Source organism: Vigna radiata, chromosome 3 (genome assembly GCF_000741045.1).
Source record: "Vigna radiata var. radiata cultivar VC1973A chromosome 3, Vradiata_ver6, whole genome shotgun sequence".
In the NCBI taxonomy this organism is placed as follows: Eukaryota; Viridiplantae; Streptophyta; class Magnoliopsida; order Fabales; family Fabaceae; genus Vigna; species Vigna radiata.
In genome coordinates, this window is record NC_028353.1 from 1,560,736 (window position 1) to 1,581,943 (window position 21,208).

Below are 21,208 nucleotides of genomic sequence, written 5' to 3' on the forward strand. Positions count from 1 at the left end.
TACCGAGAGAGAAAAATAAGAGAGAGGAAAGAGTTAAACACCGTGAAAAGTGAATGCTTGATCTTTTTGTGAAAGAGATGACAAAGGTTGTCAATGATATAAGTGTGTCACAATTGACAAGAAAAACCAATTATGATAATTGGTTCCTACATATGAAGGTGTTATTGAGATCCCAAGACATTTGGGATATGGTGGAAAATGAGTACATTGAACCTAATGAAGACGAACATCAAACGGTGGTACATACAACCCTGTTCAAGAAAACACGTGCAAGAGATGGATCAACATTGTATTTTCTTTACAATGCAGTAGATGAGTCAAGATTCGAAAAAATAGCAAATGCTGCATCAACAAAGGAAGCCTGTGAGATATTGGAGGTTGTGTGTAAAGGTGACAACCGTGTTAGATAAGTCCAAATACAAGCTCTCAGAAGATTTTTTTTTGTCTCAAAAGAGGTATGCTAAAGATATATTGAAAAGGTCAAAGATGATGAAGTGCAAATATATTGATGTTTGTTTTCATTTCATCCAGGAAAAGGTAAAGGAAGGGAGTGTGGAACTTCAACACGTAGAAAGCAAAAAGTTGATATATTCACGAAGTCATTACCTATAAAATCATTTCAGGAATTAAGAAAGTTGATTGGGATGAAGGAAGAAAAAAATTTAAGTTTATAGGAGAGTTTTGTTAAATAAACTTAAATTTAAAATAGGGTTAAAAGTGTAATTTTTGGTTTGGTTTATTGATTTTGTTAGTTTCAGCCATGAGATATTTTTTGTTAGGAGTTGATAGATTCGAACTGCACGTTTTAAGTTGATTTGTTTTTAAGGTGAACCATCCATTGATTTGCACTGCACCATGAATCATAGTTATCAAAGTTGATTTTGTTGGTCATCCCTCATGATAGAAGCTGTGAAAAGTTTCTTTAGCAATCAATGTTTTGATTTAGAGTCCTTTTGTTAGTGTGCTTCCAATGAAGCAAATATTGATTTTTATTATATGAATTATTTCGGTCATGGGTTTCAACTCTTGAACTTTGTTGGGCTACAAGTTTATTATTGAAATATGACGGTGTTAGTGGAGTAGAATTGTGTTTGTGTAGAAGTTGAGAAAGGAAGAACATGAGGGATGCTTGAAAAAGATTGATTTTACTTGTTTTTGTACGCATATTTTGGTGAATAAATCAACTTTTTCATAACTTTTATCTTTTTTGTTCTTAAGTCTAGTGTGCTTTTACGTTTTCTTGTGTATTAGTTATCGTGTGCTTGTTTTACCTTTAATATAAGTGTGTGAAATAAGTTAACAGGAAGGAATGCTAATGAAGTAAACAAGTTGGAAGTCAAGGAAGCATGCATGAACAATAAAACATGGATTTTAGATGAATACTCACACTAGGTGCCACAAGAGTTGCATTCAATACTGCAAACACAATGTGTTCATTATTCATTATTCATTGTTCATTATTAACTTGACATTATTTAGTCATGGATGACTATTTCTATTTGTCATATTAGAAGTAATAAACTGAATCACTATCAAAATATTTGTTGTTTGTTGGATGTATTATATTACCTTTTATTTAATCGCTATCGGATCAACTATTAATGTGTAGTTTCATGTTTGAAATATACATAAGATGTGTATTTGAGATTTTGGATCTACTAAAATTAAGATATTAACAATATAAATGCAAATCTCACCTTGTAATTTATGAATGAAGTAATGATAAAAGACATGAAAAAAAAAGTTGATGAAAATAGATTTTTTTATTAATAAATGTAGTTATTAATATTTATACGAATGCAAATCTCACCTCATAATTTTTTCACCGTCTTTTTGGACTTTACCGCTAGATCATGTGATTCCTTTAAGCATAAGCATATTACGATGTGTGGAAGAAAGAAATAAACTAATGAGAAATGAAATGTAATCGAAATTCCTGAAGATTCGAAAAGCTTGGATAAAAGGAAGTGACATAGGATTCGAAAGGATAAATAGAAGAAGAAATCTAAAACTGGATATGCATGGTCGCAGAGGTCTAATTGCTGATGGGTGTTATTTCCTACACGCCATGGAACAAATAGTTTTTGGCATGAAATAATCATTTTAGTCCATCCTTCCATAGCTTTAGACATGGGTTTCGAATAAAGAGAGATCCAAAAGAGGTATGTAGTGTAAAAGAAAAGGGACATTTTGCAAATTCCATTTCGTTAGTGGGGTTTCTTTCCTTCACCACTTTCTGTTAAATTCCACCACCAAAATCATAATGTTAATCCGTTTTTATGCTAGATTAATTTTCTTACAACTTCATGTAACGATCATAATGTCTAGATCATTTAAAGTTGTGGGAATCATTTTTCACAACCTTTTCTGGTTATTACTCATTCTACTTTTTTTATCCAAAATATAAGTATGTGTATGTTTTTTTGAATAATCATTCCCTTCGTCTCAAGGCACTTTTGGGATTTAGGTGTCTTACTACTTTATTTATTAAGGTAACAAAACAAAAAGCCAGAAAGTACCCACTTCACAACCTTACTCAAATCAACCTTAATCAGAATAATACTCTTTATTACTTTTCCCTACACCATTTTCATCCCTTATTTAACAAGGAAAAGGTGAATTTTTCTTCTCTATCTTATTCTTAAGAAAATACAAAATTAATAGAATGCAAAAAAGTATTACTAAAGATACATGTTAAATATGGTTTTAATATCTCAATATTAACAACCACTTAATGTAGTATATGAAATATTATAGAATGTAAAATAATATAATCTGTTAATGGTCTATAATTATTTTCGATTGGTATATTTCATATAATATACTTAAAATTTGTTTTAATTTATAATCAATTTTAGTTTCTCAACTTACAAGTGAACGAATATAATTCTTTAAAACTAATTATATCATAATTTTTAACGTGTCAAATATATCACATGATATAAAAATTTCAAATATTAATATAAAGAATTATTTAACATAATTAGGTTAAAAGTAATATATTTATTAATGTTTAAAAATCAAAATATATCATAATTTTAAATAAAACAAATTTTAATTTGACATAAATAATCATAAATAAAAAGATATTTAACCATTACTTTAAAAAGAGAGTAAATTTAAATAGTGTCATGATATAAAACTTTTGCAATTGTGATTCATTCAAAATTTATATATGGTCTTCCTCTCTTTTTTTTTTTATTGTACGATGAATACCATGTATTTAAAAATGGTTTATCAGTTAACTATAATTTCAGACGAATATTAAATTAGTTGCAATGTTAACAATTCAAATTTTATAATATATTTACATGTAGGAAGATTTTGCCTAACCACCATTCTGACATGAGAGTTAGTCTTCCAACTTTATTCATGGAAAATATTTTGTGGAAGGCACAGAAAAGTAAAAACGTAAAAATGGTATTTAGAAATATTATAATTTTAACATGAAAGAGAAAAATAATAAAGAAGAAAAGAAAAGAAAATAAAAAATGAGATGGGTGAAGATACTTTCCAGTATTTGCGCTGCTGCAGTGCCACTCTCTCTCTCTCTCTCTCTCTCTCTCTCTCTCTCTCTCTCTCTCTCTCTCTCCACACTTTCCACCCAAGCTTTTGGTCAATTTTATATAAATAAAAAGTAAAATAAAAATGATTTTGGAAGTGTTTTGCATTTTGTCACCTCCCTACATAGTCTGCCACTGTCATCATCACCCTTTCTTCTCGTCTCTATTATTTACAATATCCAGACACATAATGCAACTTATATTTCTCTCTTCATCTTCTTTCCCCAAAAGAAAAGAAGAAAGATGCCAAGTCCTAATTGGGAATTGAGATTGTATTAGGAAATTAAATATCTTCTGCTTTTGATTGCATGCTGGATTCTCTTGATCAATTCCACACTTACAAAAGAGAGAGAAAAGAGAGATGTGTCTGAAATAGTTGTGCAGAGTTGCTCAGACAAGCAATCCATGGCTTAGATAGATAGCGACTTGGAAAATAACCCACCACCCTCACACCACCACCACCATCATCATGTAACCTCTCTTCACGAGATTAATTTACCACAAAGAGAATCAATTTTATATTCCTTTCTCTTTCTACATCTCTCTGCCACCTCACTACCATGCTCCCTCCTCAATAAGTTTTAACAATTTTTACACTTGTACCTCAGCTACCTTACCATCTTCTTCGTCTGTTCCCAGGTGCAAAAGTCGCTCCTTCTCCAACCAATATAGCAAATAGCTAGGATTTCGAAAACAGACAAATAAACCAAGACAAGAGAATATAACATCGTATCTCGCTTTTCTTCTTTTTCACTCTCCCACCCCGTTGGAGGTTTTCTTCAAAGGCACTATGTTCCCCACGGCTATTTCCAATTCAACTTCTTTGTCCGAGGATGCCAGTGTTTCTTCTGGTACAAAACTTCAGGAACTGGGAGGACTCACTCACGCTCTTTCTAACATTTCTCCTCAACAACAACCTCAAAAGATCAAGAAAAAGAGAAGCCTCCCTGGAAATCCAGGTACACTTCGTCATCAATTCATAATTAATTTCGAGTTCTTTCAAGCCTCTAACATGCATATCTCTACCAACGAACGACCTTGGTGTGGTGAGCAAAGACAAAAAGACTCGTTTCATAAGAAGTTGAGTTTGAATTTTTTGTCAATTTTTAAAATTGTTTGGGTTAGTGATCTGTCAATACTTGGTAAATAATTAGCATAAATTTGTTTGGAGCATATGTTTCGCTTGATCAGTTTAAATTAATATTAATTGATGGTGCGTATGTTTCAGACCCAGATGCTGAAGTGATAGCCTTATCTCCGAAGACCCTTTTGGCTACTAATAGATTTGTTTGCGAGATCTGTCACAAGGGTTTCCAGAGAGATCAGAACCTGCAGCTTCACAGGAGAGGCCATAACCTCCCCTGGAAGCTGAAGCAAAGGAACAGTAAAGAGGTAAAAAAGAAAGCTTACGTTTGCCCTGAACCTTCATGCGTTCACCACAACCCCTCCAGGGCCCTTGGGGATCTTACAGGAATCAAGAAACACTACTGCAGAAAGCATGGCGAGAAGAAGTGGAAATGTGAAAAGTGCTCAAAGATATATGCGGTTCAGTCAGATTGGAAAGCTCACTCAAAAACCTGTGGTACTAGAGAATATAGATGTGACTGTGGAACCCTTTTTTCCAGGTAATAATTATCATGCTATTATTAATCACAATACTCTATTTCGCTGACAGTTTAACACGATCATGCTTTGGTATTCATGTTTTACTTAAATCGAAACCGATCCAGTCTACCCCTTCCTTCTTTGACTTCTTAAATTTTGATGGGTTTGATTTCCATTTCCATTGTAACTTATTAGTTCACAGATTTAAAAGAAAAACATGTTTAATAATATATCAGAAGGCACATATCTTTAATAATTTATTTCCTAGTGGTACTTTGGTTTTACACGCTAAGGGTAAGCACTCACCGTGGAATATAAGAACGGCATTCACAGGTAGCATGGAAGTGGGACAACATGCTTCTATTTCAAGAGAGATTAAACCTTACTTATCTCTGAATCCTAAAACTGCCAAATGAATATGCGGCAATGGCCAAAAAAAGCACAATTCACGTATCTTCTGTTTTATCTACTGTATAGTCTGTGACTCAACAGCAATCTTGAATCTTTAATTATTTTTCAAAAAAAAAAAAAACGTGATGCATGCCCATACATGAAGGGCAAGATAATGATGATATATTACTATTTCTGCATTATTATCTCCATGGAAAAGTTTAGGTCTTTAGACTATACAAAATTTTCAGTGTGTCAGATAGTGCTCAATTGCCTTCTAGAATATGTGTAATCTCTCTTTCTCTCTTTATGTACATTTGCGCGTGTGCAAGTGGCTGCATACTCAGAAAATGATGATGGAGATTTATTTTTGTCTACTAAAAAACCAATATGAAAGACACAATTGGTGATGATTTCTGACTTCCTCCTTCTCTTAATTTTGTTTTATTGAGAATGCTGTGCATTGTTTCTCTCAATTTTCATCATTGTGAAATCTGATAAAACTGCAAAAATTATCAGACATGCCAAGTTGCTTTCTTTATCCTTGCTTCATCAGTGAGTAATATACACCCGGGAATCGGGATCGACTTCAATTCCATATTTTTGTGTCTTGCATTGCATGAAAACTAGTCTCCAAAGGCTCTAAATTATCAAAACAATATAAGCACCCCGACAAGCAATAACCATCAATACTAGGAACCAATATATACTTATAAATTATACTTTATGTCTGTATTTTTTTTTTTCTTCATGCACCAAAGCATAAGCGTGTGTAAGTCAGTATATAGTCATTTCTCTCTCCTACTTTAATTTTGACCAAATGAGGACATAGTAACTGATTTGGTCCAAAGCCTTTGACACTTCAATCCCTGTGGACTCGCTCTTCCATGCATGATATCCCACAACTTTTTTCAAACGGGACACAGTATTCCATACTCCAAAGAGCTAGTAATAGATCTCCTAAAACAAAATGTTCCCAGCATTTTTTGACTTGTTAATGTATCTCTTTCAGAAAGCCTTGTTAATGCTAACTTAAAATAGAAACTACCATTCATATTCACATTCACATTCCTCACTTTCAAATAAAATCCAAAACAATGCAATAGTTCTTCACGCCTTCCACTCACCGGTTCCTGTATTTTTCTAATGCTCTATGTTAATGCAGATAGTAACTCTAGCTCACTCTAAATTAATAAAATACTCTGATCTTGTTATTGGGTTGTGAACATAATACACATTTTCATGTTTTATGATGTGAAACCGCAGGAAGGACAGCTTCATAACTCATAGGGCATTCTGTGATGCATTGGCGGAAGAAAGTGCAAGACTATCAGCAAATCAATTAGCCGTGGCAGCCACCACCACGACAAACCCATTCCAATCCCTCTTTCTTTTCCAAACCCAACAACAGAACTTCCAAAACCACCATATGACCAGCTTCAACCAATGGGACTCGTCTCAAGAAAACCCTAACCCTAGCAACATTGCCACTTCCCTCCAAATCAAGCCAGAATCTCAAACTTTCCACAACCCCACTCTCTCTTCACTTCTCCAACACCAAGAGCAGCCACATCCCAACAAGGGCATGATAACCTCACCCTTCGGGAACCTCCACGTGCCCTCACAAGCCTCCAGCGCTACCACGTCAGCATACATGTCAGCCACTGCGTTGCTTCAAAAGGCTGCATCCGTTGGAGCCGCTGCCATGACGGGCCCAGGCCCTGCTGCTGTTGGGCCTCAGACCGCAATGGGTCACGTGACTCAGCTCGGAACAGCGAGCCAACTCGACCCTCTGGTGGTGCCGGATAGCTACATAAGAGGATTCCCCGGTCGTAGCCTCAAGAATGACCGTCTCACTAGGGACTTCCTCGGACTCACGGCAGAAGTTAACGGCGGAGTTGACGGCGCCGCGGTTGACGTTAGCACGAACGTGAAGGATATGCTGACGTTCGCAGGGGGTGTAGAGTACCACCAACCGCTCCGTCAGCATCACCACCACGCGCTTCTCAAGCCCCAACAAGCTTTCGGTTTCCTTGAGACAACCACTGCCCCCGAGACGTGGGGGAATTGTTGACACAAACAATAAAATAATTCCATGTGACGAGGGTAAAATAGGCAACACACATTGCCATAATAACCCTCACCCTTGACTCTTCAATCGTCAATCTGTTCTTGTTTTAACACCTTACATTATTTTTTCAACCTCCTTTTAGACTTCGGGACTTTAGTTTTCAGTCTGTTCTCTCAATTCAAATCAACTCAACATGCTTTAGTTCCATTTTGTCATTTTCCTGAATATTAATATATTTGGCGTTTTCATAGTTAAATTTGGTTGCATACGTAATTAAATATAAAGCCTGTTTCTGACACTTGACGAAGAAGTAGAATGAATGACGGATTCTTTTGTTGAATGAAGATTTTAACGAGAATTATGTAGTTTGTTTGATGAAGTTTAGTGGCCTGGTAATGTTACGTGGATGATACATTGGAAAAATAGTGACAAAGTGTGTGGTCTGTGTGCGTGCATGAATGTGTTGGTGGCCTGGCCCTCTTTGTCAGTATTCAACAGCCAAGATGTCACATGCAATGCAAATGCAATAAAATTACTGTTTAAGTTTTTTTGTTGTTATGCTGCCTATGTCCTATCTTTATCTCCACACTTTCATCTCTGAGTAACTCCTCCCTCTCTCTCAACATTCCAATTTTCATTTTCTTCATAATTAGTTGCATCACCATGGAATTATAATTAACTGGGAGCTGCAACTTGAATATTATCCAATCTTAATTTCTGTATAATTAAATGGTACCTACCATAATCTTCTTTATAATATAGATATAACATGTAAGCTTTCTTCTGCTTTCACTTTTATTTTCTTATTAATTTTGTCATATTTATAAACTCTTCTCTCTTTATTGATTTTATAATAAATATTGTCATATGAATAATATTTCTTTCATCTTTTCAGTACTTGTTTTATTGGCAGACCGTTGAAAATGAAACAGTGATGATGGAGAGAAGATGAGGCAGATGTGCATGTCACTTATGTCGGGATAGTACTTACGTTAGAGACTTTATGTCATTTTCTCTTCTTTACACTATGATTATCGATATGTACTCCTATTTGACTAATTGTATGTATATATAAAAGAAGATTGAATATATAATCTCAAGAATTTCAGTGACTGAAAGTGGAAGATCAAGGAATGACCAACACAGAGCACAGATTAAGATTCGTTAGGGTTATTGGGAAGCAAATATGTTTGTCGAGGTTCAACAAGCAGACATGTTTTCTGTTATTGACTTTGAGATTAACAGTGAAAACCCTGCATTTGTTATGCGAATTAACACTCTATATGTGAAATCCTGTGCGCATGCTTTGTTGACTACGATGGTGGTAGCTATAGGCTGCTAAGTAGTCCTTCAAGCTCACGAGTTAGCTCTGAGTTCTGTACCTTTCTCTCTTTCCATCTTCTTCACAAATACAATACTACAACATCTTGGTTGGAAGATATTGATTTTTATCTGAATTGTATTTTTAGTTCATTTAGATTTTTCTTTTTGGTTTTCGCTTTAATGGATTGGATTAGATATATAGTTGAAATAATAAAAGAAAAATAACATAGGAATTGATGCTTAACTTCTGGTAGGCATATGTATAACTTACAACATTGTTCATGACCCACTGTATATATATTATTAGTAAGTAAAATAATTTTGGTAAAATTGTATGTGATTTTAAATATGAATTTAATTTTGAGTGACACGTAACTATTTGCAGTGCTGGCATGGTATCACGGGGCATTGAAATTGCAGAAGGGACGTTACATGTTATGTTTTGAAGTTGGAAGTTGGATATAGAATGAGTTTGTAGCAGTGGACCACTTTTGCCTTTTATTTACTTCATTAGACTTATTCAAGAATAATTTTCTACACTACAAATACTGTGCATGGCCCCCGGAGCTCAATTTGTTTTCCATATCTCATAATATCACAACAAGTAGAAATGTAGAGTAATCGATCTCAAGTTTAGTTTTCTCATGCAACTCATTTATAATTTATAATTTCTTTAAGTTGAATTCTTTTACTAACTAAAATTCCAATAAATAATTACAACATATAAAATCATGTGTATTTTATTATCATAACATAATTTGAGAGAACAATCCCAAAAAAATATAATCATTAGATAATATTCCAAGAGATAAGGGAATTTTTGCATGTGACAATAAAGACATATTATATGTCTATCAATCTTGCTAGTTAAAAAAAAAAAATTCTAGTTATTAATTAATTTTTCTGCTCAAACAAAAAATAATATAATCTTTTCAATTTTAATTATTTTTTAATTCTATACTTATTTTTTAGTTTTGTTTTTACATTCAAAATTTTATATACATTTCATTATTTTAATTGATTTAAAACTTAATTAATTAAGTTATTTAATTTTTTTTTTTGTAAATCTTATATACGTGGTACTCCATGTTTTAAAATCCATTCAAATTTGTTTCTACCTATTATAATAACAATTAAAATATATATTCGTTCCATTTTAAAAATTTCTATATTTTATATTTTTATAATTTTCCAAATAAAAATTTCTATTTATTTTTAAAACACGTATACCTTCTTAGAATTCCACTGTCAGGGTTGAATTGCAACATGTCAATCCACAAATTATCACCTAAACTATCATTAAAATTTAAATAATTAAATACAAATATATTAAATACTGAAAAACGTCTATTTATATTTAAATACACTAAAAATAGTAAAATTCCTTTCAAATATTTTATTTACAAAAATTACAATTAATCATGTTAGTACACAACAATATTTTTTCAAAATAACTCATTATTTTGATAATTAACTTAAATTATCTTATTTTTCATTCTTATTTTCCTATACGTTTCAAAAAAACTATTTCACAAAAAAAAAAAACAAACAATTTTTTTTTTAATATCCTAGTCACAGTTTCCATTATATATACCTAATTTATATTTTTTTTCCTAAATTTTTCCCACCACTGTTTTTAAAAGAAATAAAAAAAAAAATATGAAATCACCTCATCCATCATTTTCTTAAAAAAAAAACATGAAAATCTGCCTAGAAGTTAACTTTCGGAGACTGACATGAAAAGTTTAATCACAGCACAAAATCATACTCCATTTTCGTTTGCCTGTTTCTATATGTAACAATGTTTAAGTTTAGTTGGATAAATAAAATTTGAGAGAGGGAGATAAAAAACAAAAGCAGTCTTACACTAGAAAAAAATCTGATTTCTCTCCATGCACAGTATAATGAGGGAAATAATAATTCAATGATTCTAATGGGAGAAATAAAAGCCGAAAAGGTGGCCCACTGCTGCTGGTAAATTTCCGAGTTTGAATGTAATTATGTGAAGACAATTACAGGAGGATATGGCACCAGACGGATCCCTTTCCTTTCATTCGATTTTGTTGGAAAAAGCCATCTATCTTTTTTTTTTTTCTCAATCTTATTTATATTCATATTTCTATGGCATTTTTCATTTTCTTAGGCTGTCGGAGTGGAATTTCAACCCAGTAATGATTGTGATTTGGTAGGATTTTTTTCATCCAAATGTTTGGAGCAGAATTGGCAGCAGCAGGATACTCTCCTACAGGCGCTTGTGATTATGGTTTTGAAACATTATTTGTTAATAATTTGTGGGTAATCTCTGTCTGCTGGAATCAAATAATGAAGATTGTCCAGCTTATGTTAAAAAAGTGATGCTGTTTTGGATGCCAGAGGTTCGTATCCACATCTTTTGTCTCTGTCTTACCCATCTAAGAAAACATGCTGCCCATTACGAGGAGCAGAACAACTCATGTATGTTATGCTGTTCTATCAGCGCACAATTCAATTAACATAATTATTTGAGTTTAATTAGAGTTTTGAGTTGGAGTTTCGAATTTCATTGCAAATGAAAAAAGATAGTTGAAAATCTCTCGTTACAGTTTTGTATGATTAAATCTAATTTTAAGAAAGAAAAATTCAGAAAATTCTTTACGAACTACGATATAGCTAAATTGGAAAATAGTTGGCACATATTAATTATTGGCCAAAGCATTAGTCAACCTCCAAGAATTATTTTCCTCGTTGCTTTTTCTTTAGGGAAAAAATGGAGAGTTTCGAAGAATTGGAGCCTTTTGTAAAGAGTATCGAAATAAAACCTGAATTAATTTATAAGCGTGAATGTCTATGTATCTATGTGTATCTGTGCAGAGTGTGAAGGTGGTCCATGGCGCATAGGGTGGTAATCAATTAAAAGGAAAGAAAAAAAGGAAAATAAATAAATAAAGGGAAAGATAAATGTCAACGGTTGCTCAATGGAGCTTTTGAATTGAAAGTTCTGAATCACAATTCCCAGCTATCTTTCGTGTCATTTTCTGTGCACATCCCCACATCGCAGCCTTTGATCAGCAACTCTTTGCATATGCACTTCAACATAATGCAATAATTTGCTGTGTTTTCCATGAACAACTGAGTTATCAACTTAACCTAAAACTATCAAAATTTGCTTTTCATAATTTCCCAAAGGATAACCACCTTGTCGATGGCACTTAGTTGGATGTCTAGCTTTGCCTACCTCAAAAGATTATTGAAAAAAAAGGCTTTAAAGTAACGGTTCCACGCTAGATGAATTAACCTAGAGTAACAAAAAGAATGGAAAAAGTTTGTAGTGATTAGAATTCAGTATGTTCAGTGGAAGAGAGGTAGGGAAAAAGAGCCTGGGGATTAACGAAAGCAGAAGGTTTTATGTCCATCTATCTATCCAAGCTTTTAGAAAGGATAGTTATAAGTTGCAGGGTTAAGGTACAATACATCCCATTTGCCTACTAAAAAAACTGCCTCTTTTCATATCCCTCTGCGCCACAAAGAGACAGACCAAAAGCCTCCTCTTTTTCTTCTCTCTTCTTCTTCTTGCATGTCATCTTCCACTACCAAATCTCATTCAACTATCCCTTTTCTTTTCTTATCCTAATAATTACCAATGCCATACTTTATCTTCCTTCCGATGCATATCCCATCCACTCCACAGATATGACAGAAACACAAGTTTTCATGAAATGCCACTATAAGCTATTAGTATCTCCGATCGTGATATTTTTGTCTACACCTTTACAAACTAATCTTCAAATACATCCAATCCAAAACTTCTTTTCTATTCAATTCACTTAGTAGACCAGTCATTTCTTGAGGTAGTATCATATGTATCAGTTATAGAAAATAATTCTTATCAAACTTCATACAACTGTTGTAGATAACCAGAGGAATTTCTACTTCATTGTTTTGTGAAATCACCAATCTTGATGGGTCTCACCTCTCTTTTTGATTAATTTTTTTCTACATTAGTTGAGACTGTACCTTGGAAAAACTTCTAAAGACTCGTCAAACACTCTCAATTTTCAATATTTAGAGTACTTGTCCTTTTCTAGGATCAAATAATAAATGTATAATTAATGAAACTTAATTAATATAGTTGGTAAAATATTTTATTTATATTTACTTTAGGTTTTTATCTGAATGAGTCTCGACCAATTGACTCAAATACTTTTGAGTTTCTGAATCATAGTTGTTAACCATAGACTATGATGATTAAGTGTTGTGTCATGTTGAATTGACTGAATAAGGATAAAAATACACGTTAATATAATAGTTTAATCAACATGTATTCGTCTTATAATGAATGTTACTGGTATGACCGATGAGTAATTGGTTATATATACAGTACATATTTAGAACTAGAATCAACAAGAATGGATGATTTTCAACAAATTTCAGTGAATTATAAAAAGAGCTTTAGAAAAAGTGTCAGAATGAGTGTGGTTATCATTCTTCTTAGTGTGGTTAAAGTTTATTAAAAGTACTAATTATATAACTTGAAACTTCCCACTACAAAAGGTAGATAGCCAACAATGCAGATTCTTCATAATTAACCTATTTTACTACCAGTATTTTGTCCCTCACATGAAATCAGACAAACTTTCTACAACGCTTACTCATATTTGTCCATCAAATTTGTTATCCTTGGTCTACCTCGTTTGTGGTTAAACATCAAGAATTTCAACTAAAAAAGCTCCATTTGCATTGAGGGTCCATCAGTTTGGCACAATAAACTAGTTTAGCCAAGTCTGAACATACAATTTTGTGTCTTAGCAATGAATCTTGGTATAAGAAGCAACATAGTAAAATTTCAATTTGTTTTAGTTACATTCAACTCAATGCATTAATCGGATATCGTGTATACAATTGATTTACTTTTTACAACATTGTATGCGTTAGTGATATTATTGAACTGTTAACAGTGGGGCAGACAAAGAAAAGCTTCCAATTTGCTCTTCAGAGATACCTGGTGGGCCAATTCATCCATAAAGTTCACTCCACTAAGCATCATGTATTTTACCTGAACTTTCAGCTTTGCACATTTCTTAGCATACGAAATATGTTTGATTACTCTAATAATTTTATATCGCTTAAGACTTAAGGACGAGACTGATTTAAATACATCTTTTTCTTTAAAACATTGATAATTGCATATAGAATAGTTTAAGTACACATTTTCCCTTCAATTATCTCATGTAACTTCAGTTTGGAGCACAATACTTATTAAAATTATCTTATCATACATACAGGACAAAGAAAAAAGGGATATTTTCATCCCCAAACACTTCTAAAGTCGTGTGAATATCTAATGTAAATCAACTTTGATTGGCTTTCCTTCTTTTTCCAATTTGATTAGTTTGGTTTATGCAATTTATACGTAACGGTGTATTTGGCTGAAGACTACGAAAATGTTACGATGGAATACTGCATATTCTCTCTGGTGTACGAAAGAGCAACTAAAGTCTCAATACACATGCAGAGCAACCAATGCAAAGATTCATGCCCTGAAATGATGACATGATAGAGAAAACTGAAAAAGGAAATATGCCATTGTGAAAGTATGCATTGAGGTAATTTGTCCCTCTCAGGAGAAAAGAAAAGCAACAACACGGTTCAAAATTGTCTAAATTAGCTGATACAAGAAAGCATAAACAGCTTGCTTGGTCAGAAAAACAGGCAGAATTTGAATGCAAATTGAAAAGGACGTGTATACGGAGAATGTCATAAATGGTAGGTTAGGTGTTCAAAAGGAAACATGATGAAGGACAAAATGCCAGAAGAGAAACTAAAATTAACAGAATATAAGATGACTCACACTATTATCTATCCAAAATTTTAAGATAATCAGTTTACGAATCTTTTATCTTTATATATATAATATTTTACTTTTTTATTTTTATTTAATATGAAACTTAGACTTATACTTAAATTTTCAACAATAAAGTGTATATTAAGATTTAAATTACAAATTCTTTTTACGCAGATGTGGCACATATGAGAAGCATTCTATTAGCCTCTGCCCTTACTAATTCTGCTTTATGGTTAGATAAGTTGAAATAAGAACTAGAATGACATAGCTTATTTGAACTCGTAGTAGTAGTGTCTTTGATTTCACATGGTGAAGTATCTGAATTCATTTTGCGTCCTATGAAAAAACTGATTTCAGAAAAGATGAAGATATTTGGTTATTGCACTGTTGATTTGTCACGAAAGTTCAAACTTTGATCAGACTAAAAGTAATCACAAACATAGTTTTTGCACTTATTTAGATCATGTTTTATATTTATTACATCATACAACACAGACATTCATATTAAGCAATCTTTTGTGTCATTTTATGTTAAAAATTGAGAGTATTTACCTATCATTTTCTAAAGCTTTTCTTGTTTTGGTCAGCGTCATTTTGTAAGGTTTAATGTCAGTTTTTTCTCTTAAGTTTGGTTGTAGTTTGTCATTCAATTAGTAGTTTCATAATTTTAGCTAACTATATGCATGATATATTTAAAGTATTGTCTTGGTCGTTCCATCGTAATATTTTGGTTTTTAAAAAAAAGGATGTGTTGGTGATGGTGGGTAAGAAAGAGGAAAATATTTATAATTTGTTTTTTATCACTTTTAAATAGTATTAAATCCTTTTGTGTATAAAAGAAAAATCCCTTTAATTGAGAATAAGTGGACAAAAGTAACCTAAACCATTTTTTAAGTGTAAACATTTCGACCACAAATGTAATTATGTTGTCAGGGTCACTGTGTTCAAAACTTTATTCTCTGTATTTCATTATTGTCACACATAAATTCTGAAAAGATGAATAAGTGAATTAAGAAAGAAAATATTTATAAATTATTGTTGACATTATTGTTACGCTGTTATATATTTTTTTCTTTGTTTTTTTTTTATCTCCTTATTCATCCTTATTTAATTTATAATAAATATCTAGTGAAATTAAACAAGAAAATTGACAAATTTTAAAAATTTCAATTTAAATTTGACAGATTTGTGGTAAAGTTTCATATCCCTCACAAATATTAAAGTAGGATTTGGATAAGAATGTGACAGTTATATATTATGTAAATAATTACAAAAGATTGATCACAAAAAGTATTATTTTCAGACTGAAAAAACAAAAGGAGCAGCAGTGTTTTACCAAATAAGGACAAAAAAAAGAAAGGAATAGTAATGAAACTTTTTGTTTTCACATTATACGAACTATGTGGACAAAAGAACCACACAACTTCCTATTAGATCATCTCAAACATTACAAATATTTCACTTCCTTTTTAACCAATTTTCTAATAATGGAAATAAATATACTCATCTCCCAACCCAATAAATAGACAACATTTGTACGCATTAATGCACATCAGAGATTTTTTTTTTTTTTTTAGTGGCTTCATCTTCTTTTTTCAGGATTGAATTATTTGCAGAAGATTGATCTTCAACTGCAACCTCTAGAAAATCTAGCTAAGACTTATTCTATTTTAATTATTATTTTTACTATAATTTAAATTATATAATCATCATATTAATATTATTTTTTAGTTATTTATTTATCTTAAAGTCAATGTTTTTCTGTTGCTGATGTTTAAAGAAAATGACTTTTAAGAATAGATGACTAACTAAATTCATAATAGTTAGATACAAATTTTGCTGTTTATATGGTTCGAAGTATTTATCTTTTTATCTTTATTTAAAAATGTTATAAAATATATTATGTCTACCTAAACTTTTCTTCATTTTTCAAGTTGAAAATTACATCAAAACAGCTAGTATTTTAAATAAAAATATACATTTTGCGTCAATTATTGTAATAACTAACACAAAAAATACTCATTTTATATGGGTTATATTGTTACCATCCACATAAAAATTCTGTTATATATCTTATTATTTAGATACCAGAACATTAAATATCATATAAACTATTACTTAATTTGACATAGAATATTCTCACGGTTAATATCGATTAAGAATACGACCAATGTTTAGTCTAAAGTTTCTGGGTCGAAAACTATCTTCTTAACTTTTAATGTCACTGATATTTTATTAAGTCAACCGTAAAGGGGGTTAGTGATTTTTTGTAATATTATTTATTTATTTTTAACATCATTTTTATTGTATTAAAGTTTATGGATCATAATAACTTTTATTATCTTAGATAATGTGTTCATTAATAATATTTTTTTTGACATTTTTGTTTACAAATGTCATGACTCTTGATACATCTATGTTATGGTTTTTTTATGTTTATTTGCAGAAGGTTCATATAACCTACATTATATACACTATATATAGATGTTTATTGGAATGAGTTAATCCATTATGAATTTGACTTTGTCCAATTTAATTAGATTAATTTGAGTTTCATTATGACTATAGGTCAAACTTTACCCAACTTTTATACTAATGAATTTAATATTGATAATCTGAAATCCATGCATTTATTTGTATTACAAACAAAGTGTATCTTGACTTATTAGTTTACTTAAAATCTTAAATTAATTTTTATAAAGATTGTGTAATTTTTTAATTAGGTTCATATACGAAAATTACACCATGTAAGGAAATAAAAATTCAACATCTTGATACTAATTAAATTGACCAAATCCAGTCTAACTTGCTTTTTAGTGGATTGGGTTGTATTGAGTTTAATATAAAAACATAAACAGTTTATAATCATTGTTCTTCATGATGAATGGCAACGGTGAAGTTTTGATTGGGCCGCGATAACAACATAAGGAGTTCCTAAACGAAAGGTGCAGCTACTTTCTGCACCTCCATATTATCAACTTATAGACCCATTAACTTTTATATTTCAAAATATACATTTCGTAATTAGAAATTCGAAATTCAAAATGAAAAATACAATCTAATGTAAAATTTACATTTTTGGACAGTGAAGATTCACAAGTGCGGGTCAATTCTTTCTGCAACACCATACTTCCCATGTCCACCCAATGGCAGTGGTTAAAAGACCAAACTGCCTCCTACCATCACCTCCTTGTCATCCTCGTCAGTCGGTGTCTCCTTCCTTATCACTATCCTTATATCATAGATCATAAAAAAATAAATTTATGCAAACTAAAATTTTTTCAATAAAAAGAAATCCAATTGTCAATAAAGCTTGTAGATTAGATAATTTGGAAGTAAAAAGATACTTTTATATTATGTAGTTCAGAAATTCTTTTCGTAAAAAAAAAAAAAAAAACTGGAGAATTGTATAATCAGAAAATATTTTTTTATATCAAAACTGTGGTTTCCCGATTCCACAATCTGTGAATTATCTTTTACTGACAAAGTTGAGAAATTTAATATTTACAGGATGTAAAAGGAAAATATGGGACTGTATAAGGAAACCCTCATGAGTGGTATGAACCAAAAAAAAAAAAAACGCCCAAATTATAAGTTCTCATAGACATAAAAAAAAAAGGTAGCTATTTTGGGTTTGCTCCACCAAAGTAGTTAAAATAATTAAATAAATAAATAATAGAGGAAAACGTAGAAAGAAGAAACGAGAGATAATTAGAATTCAAATTAAATAAAAAATCTAAAAATAATAATAGGTTTATATTAAAACGGAACAAGAATTGGAAAAGTAATTTGATTCTCACGTAACAATTTAAATTTCATTATACTAAATTGTTGTACAAATAAATATATCACTATAGTAAAATAATTAAAAGTAAATCATATAAACTAAAAATTGAAAAATAAATAACATTACACAAAGTTTAAAAAATAAATTGAAGTATAAAGAAGATTAAAGTTTGAAATGAATGGATAATATCATTTTTTGTCAAGCAATAAGTATTATTATTTACATTTTTATGTGCAAATAAAAAACTTATATTATATATACTTCACAATACATAAGTTACAAAAACAAAATAAAATATTTTCAATTAAATAAATACAAATAGATGATTATTACTTACCACATTATTAGACTATGAGTTATTATAAAATCTTTTTATAGATGACATTTACTTATTATAATTTTATTGGATGACATTTATAATCGTTAGACAACTTATCTTATAAAAATCTTAATACATTAATATCTATAAAATTACATGTTAGATTATTATAAGAAAATTGTTAAGTACTTGACAAAATTTATCAATAATAATAAAAATTCGTTTGTAATTTAAATTTATTGATAAATTATAAACTGACATAAGTTTGTAAATAAAATTTATAGCAAAATTTTTCAAAGTTAATGGTAATTATTGATATACAAAAATCAATACATAATTACTGAAATCAAAATTTGTCAATACACCAATAGATTTTGGTTGTCAGTAAATATTGTGATTGAGTATTTTTTTTCATATCCTCCTCTTCTTTTTTCTTTTTTCTTCTTTCTCCTTTTCTTCTTTCCTTCTCCTTTTTTACAAACATATTTATCGACCAAAAAATTTTCAATAATAAAAATTATAAATTATTGACAAATTTTACCAATGAATTTTTAAGACATACAATTACTAATAGATTTGATACAAATTGGTTAAACCCAAAAGTTAGAAGTCTCACGCTATCTTTTAGTAAAAAAATTTTATGGACAAATTTGGAACTAATAAAAATTTTATATTACCAAAAAAATTTACAAAATTTATCAACAAATATGTTATCGATGAAAATATTTCTTGGTAATACAAATTCTAATTTATTGATAGATGCTATTTGTGAATTCATTATCGACTAATATTTTTGTCGATTATCGAAATTCTATATCCACCAATAAAATTTGTTAGTAAATTTGGTTTTACCAATGACTTTATTTTCATTAGTAAAATTTTCAATCATTATGAAAATATTTGCAGCAGACTTAGAAATATCTTCTTCTAAAATTACTTTCAATAATCAACATTCAATGAAGTTTGTATAGATGTTAAAATAGACACCTTTAAATGCAATACAATCCTTCTTTATGCTCAACGAACTTACCAAGTTTTTATATGATGGTGAGAGAGGGTAACAAAATCATCCTTACATCTTCATCAAAATTGAATTAAGTCCTCAATGTGAACCTTAATTAATGTATCCCCTTTCATACATAATACAAAGAGTTGTCTCTTGAACAACTTGTAATGAAGACTTGAAAAAGACTCATAAAAGGTTGCAAGGATTGTCCAAAACAAGCTAAGTACAAGAAATTTAAGACAAGCTAAACTTCAAAAATTAGGTTTTGTGATTTGTTCTTATCTTGGTTTTGTGTAATTTGTTTCTTAGAAGGATTTGGATAAGTCTTGTTGGGAAAATATTGGTTGCGTTGGATAAGTTTATTCAAGCTAGAATAGGTGTATGTTTTTGGTTATCTTTCTTTGTCTATTTAGATAACTAACTTGTGAGGTTTATTGGCTAATGATTGGAGAATGTATTTATATAGTTCTAACGAATTTTGAAAATTTTGGGTGAAAAAAGAGGTTAAAGTTCAAAGTTATATATAATGGCGGTCACTACAAGAAAAATCACTGTTACATACGGTCAAAATTCGTATATAATAAAAAAATAGTTCCCTGCATACACTAGAGAACAACCAAACTCGAGCCACAAGTTAGCCCTAAAAATATGAAAATAGTAATTATAAAAAAACAGAAAGTTATAAACAAAATAATAAAGTCTTAATCAGTTAAAAATCACACAAAAGTCTAGTTTGAACACCGAGTCCCCGACAACGATGCCAAAAACTTGTTAAGACTTTGGCAAGCGTACCAAATCGTTCAAGTAATAAAACTGGTACAACCGGATATCGTTTCCCAAGAGACTCGTTTCATTAGACAATCATATAATTTCTAACTAACCTAGACTAAAGAATGCTTCCATAAATTGAGTTTTGGTGCAATTAAAGTAAATATGAAACATAAATGATAAAGGTGATCTTAGGTACTCAAACACTTGGAAATGGNANGATTANAAATGANATGNAATNNTATTGTTGGGGGTATGATTTCACCTACTTCACTCTTATGTATAGAAAATTACTTCATCTTCATTAATATATCAATGTCAATCTACTAATTTACTCAAACTCCAATCCCTTGGTAGAAAGAGCNTAGACTTCCTCATTAGGCTCNAATCCCTTGGAAAACCTAACAATTAATTCCGCATTAAGAAATGAGATTTTAAGACAACCAAAGGTCCTAGTTCTATCCCCAGATACTATTTGCTTTAGGTGTTTAACCCATGTCAAGATTTACCCAACATTTCCCAATATCAAGTAAACCCTAAAATCATGTCATGGGT

General features: G+C 30.8%; 1 protein-coding gene across 2 annotated transcripts; it reads left to right on the forward strand.

Annotated features, from left to right (window-relative positions):
* The first annotated feature begins 3,692 nt into the window (after nt 1-3,692).
* Nucleotides 3,693-7,865, forward strand: LOC106756711 (protein indeterminate-domain 12). Of its 2 annotated transcripts, XM_014639249.2 has the most exons (4): nt 3,693-4,034; nt 4,203-4,522; nt 4,792-5,188; nt 6,825-7,865. In XM_014639249.2, exons 2-4 carry the CDS (start codon nt 4,354-4,356, stop codon nt 7,630-7,632), a joined length of 1,374 nt encoding a protein of 457 aa, XP_014494735.1. In that variant the 5' UTR covers nt 3,693-4,034; nt 4,203-4,353; the 3' UTR covers nt 7,633-7,865. The 2 variants fall into 2 exon arrangements, with proteins under 2 accessions (XP_014494735.1, XP_014494734.1); XM_014639248.2 differs by having other exon boundaries at nt 3,693-4,522.
* Nucleotides 7,866-21,208: the final 13,343 nt, after the last annotated feature.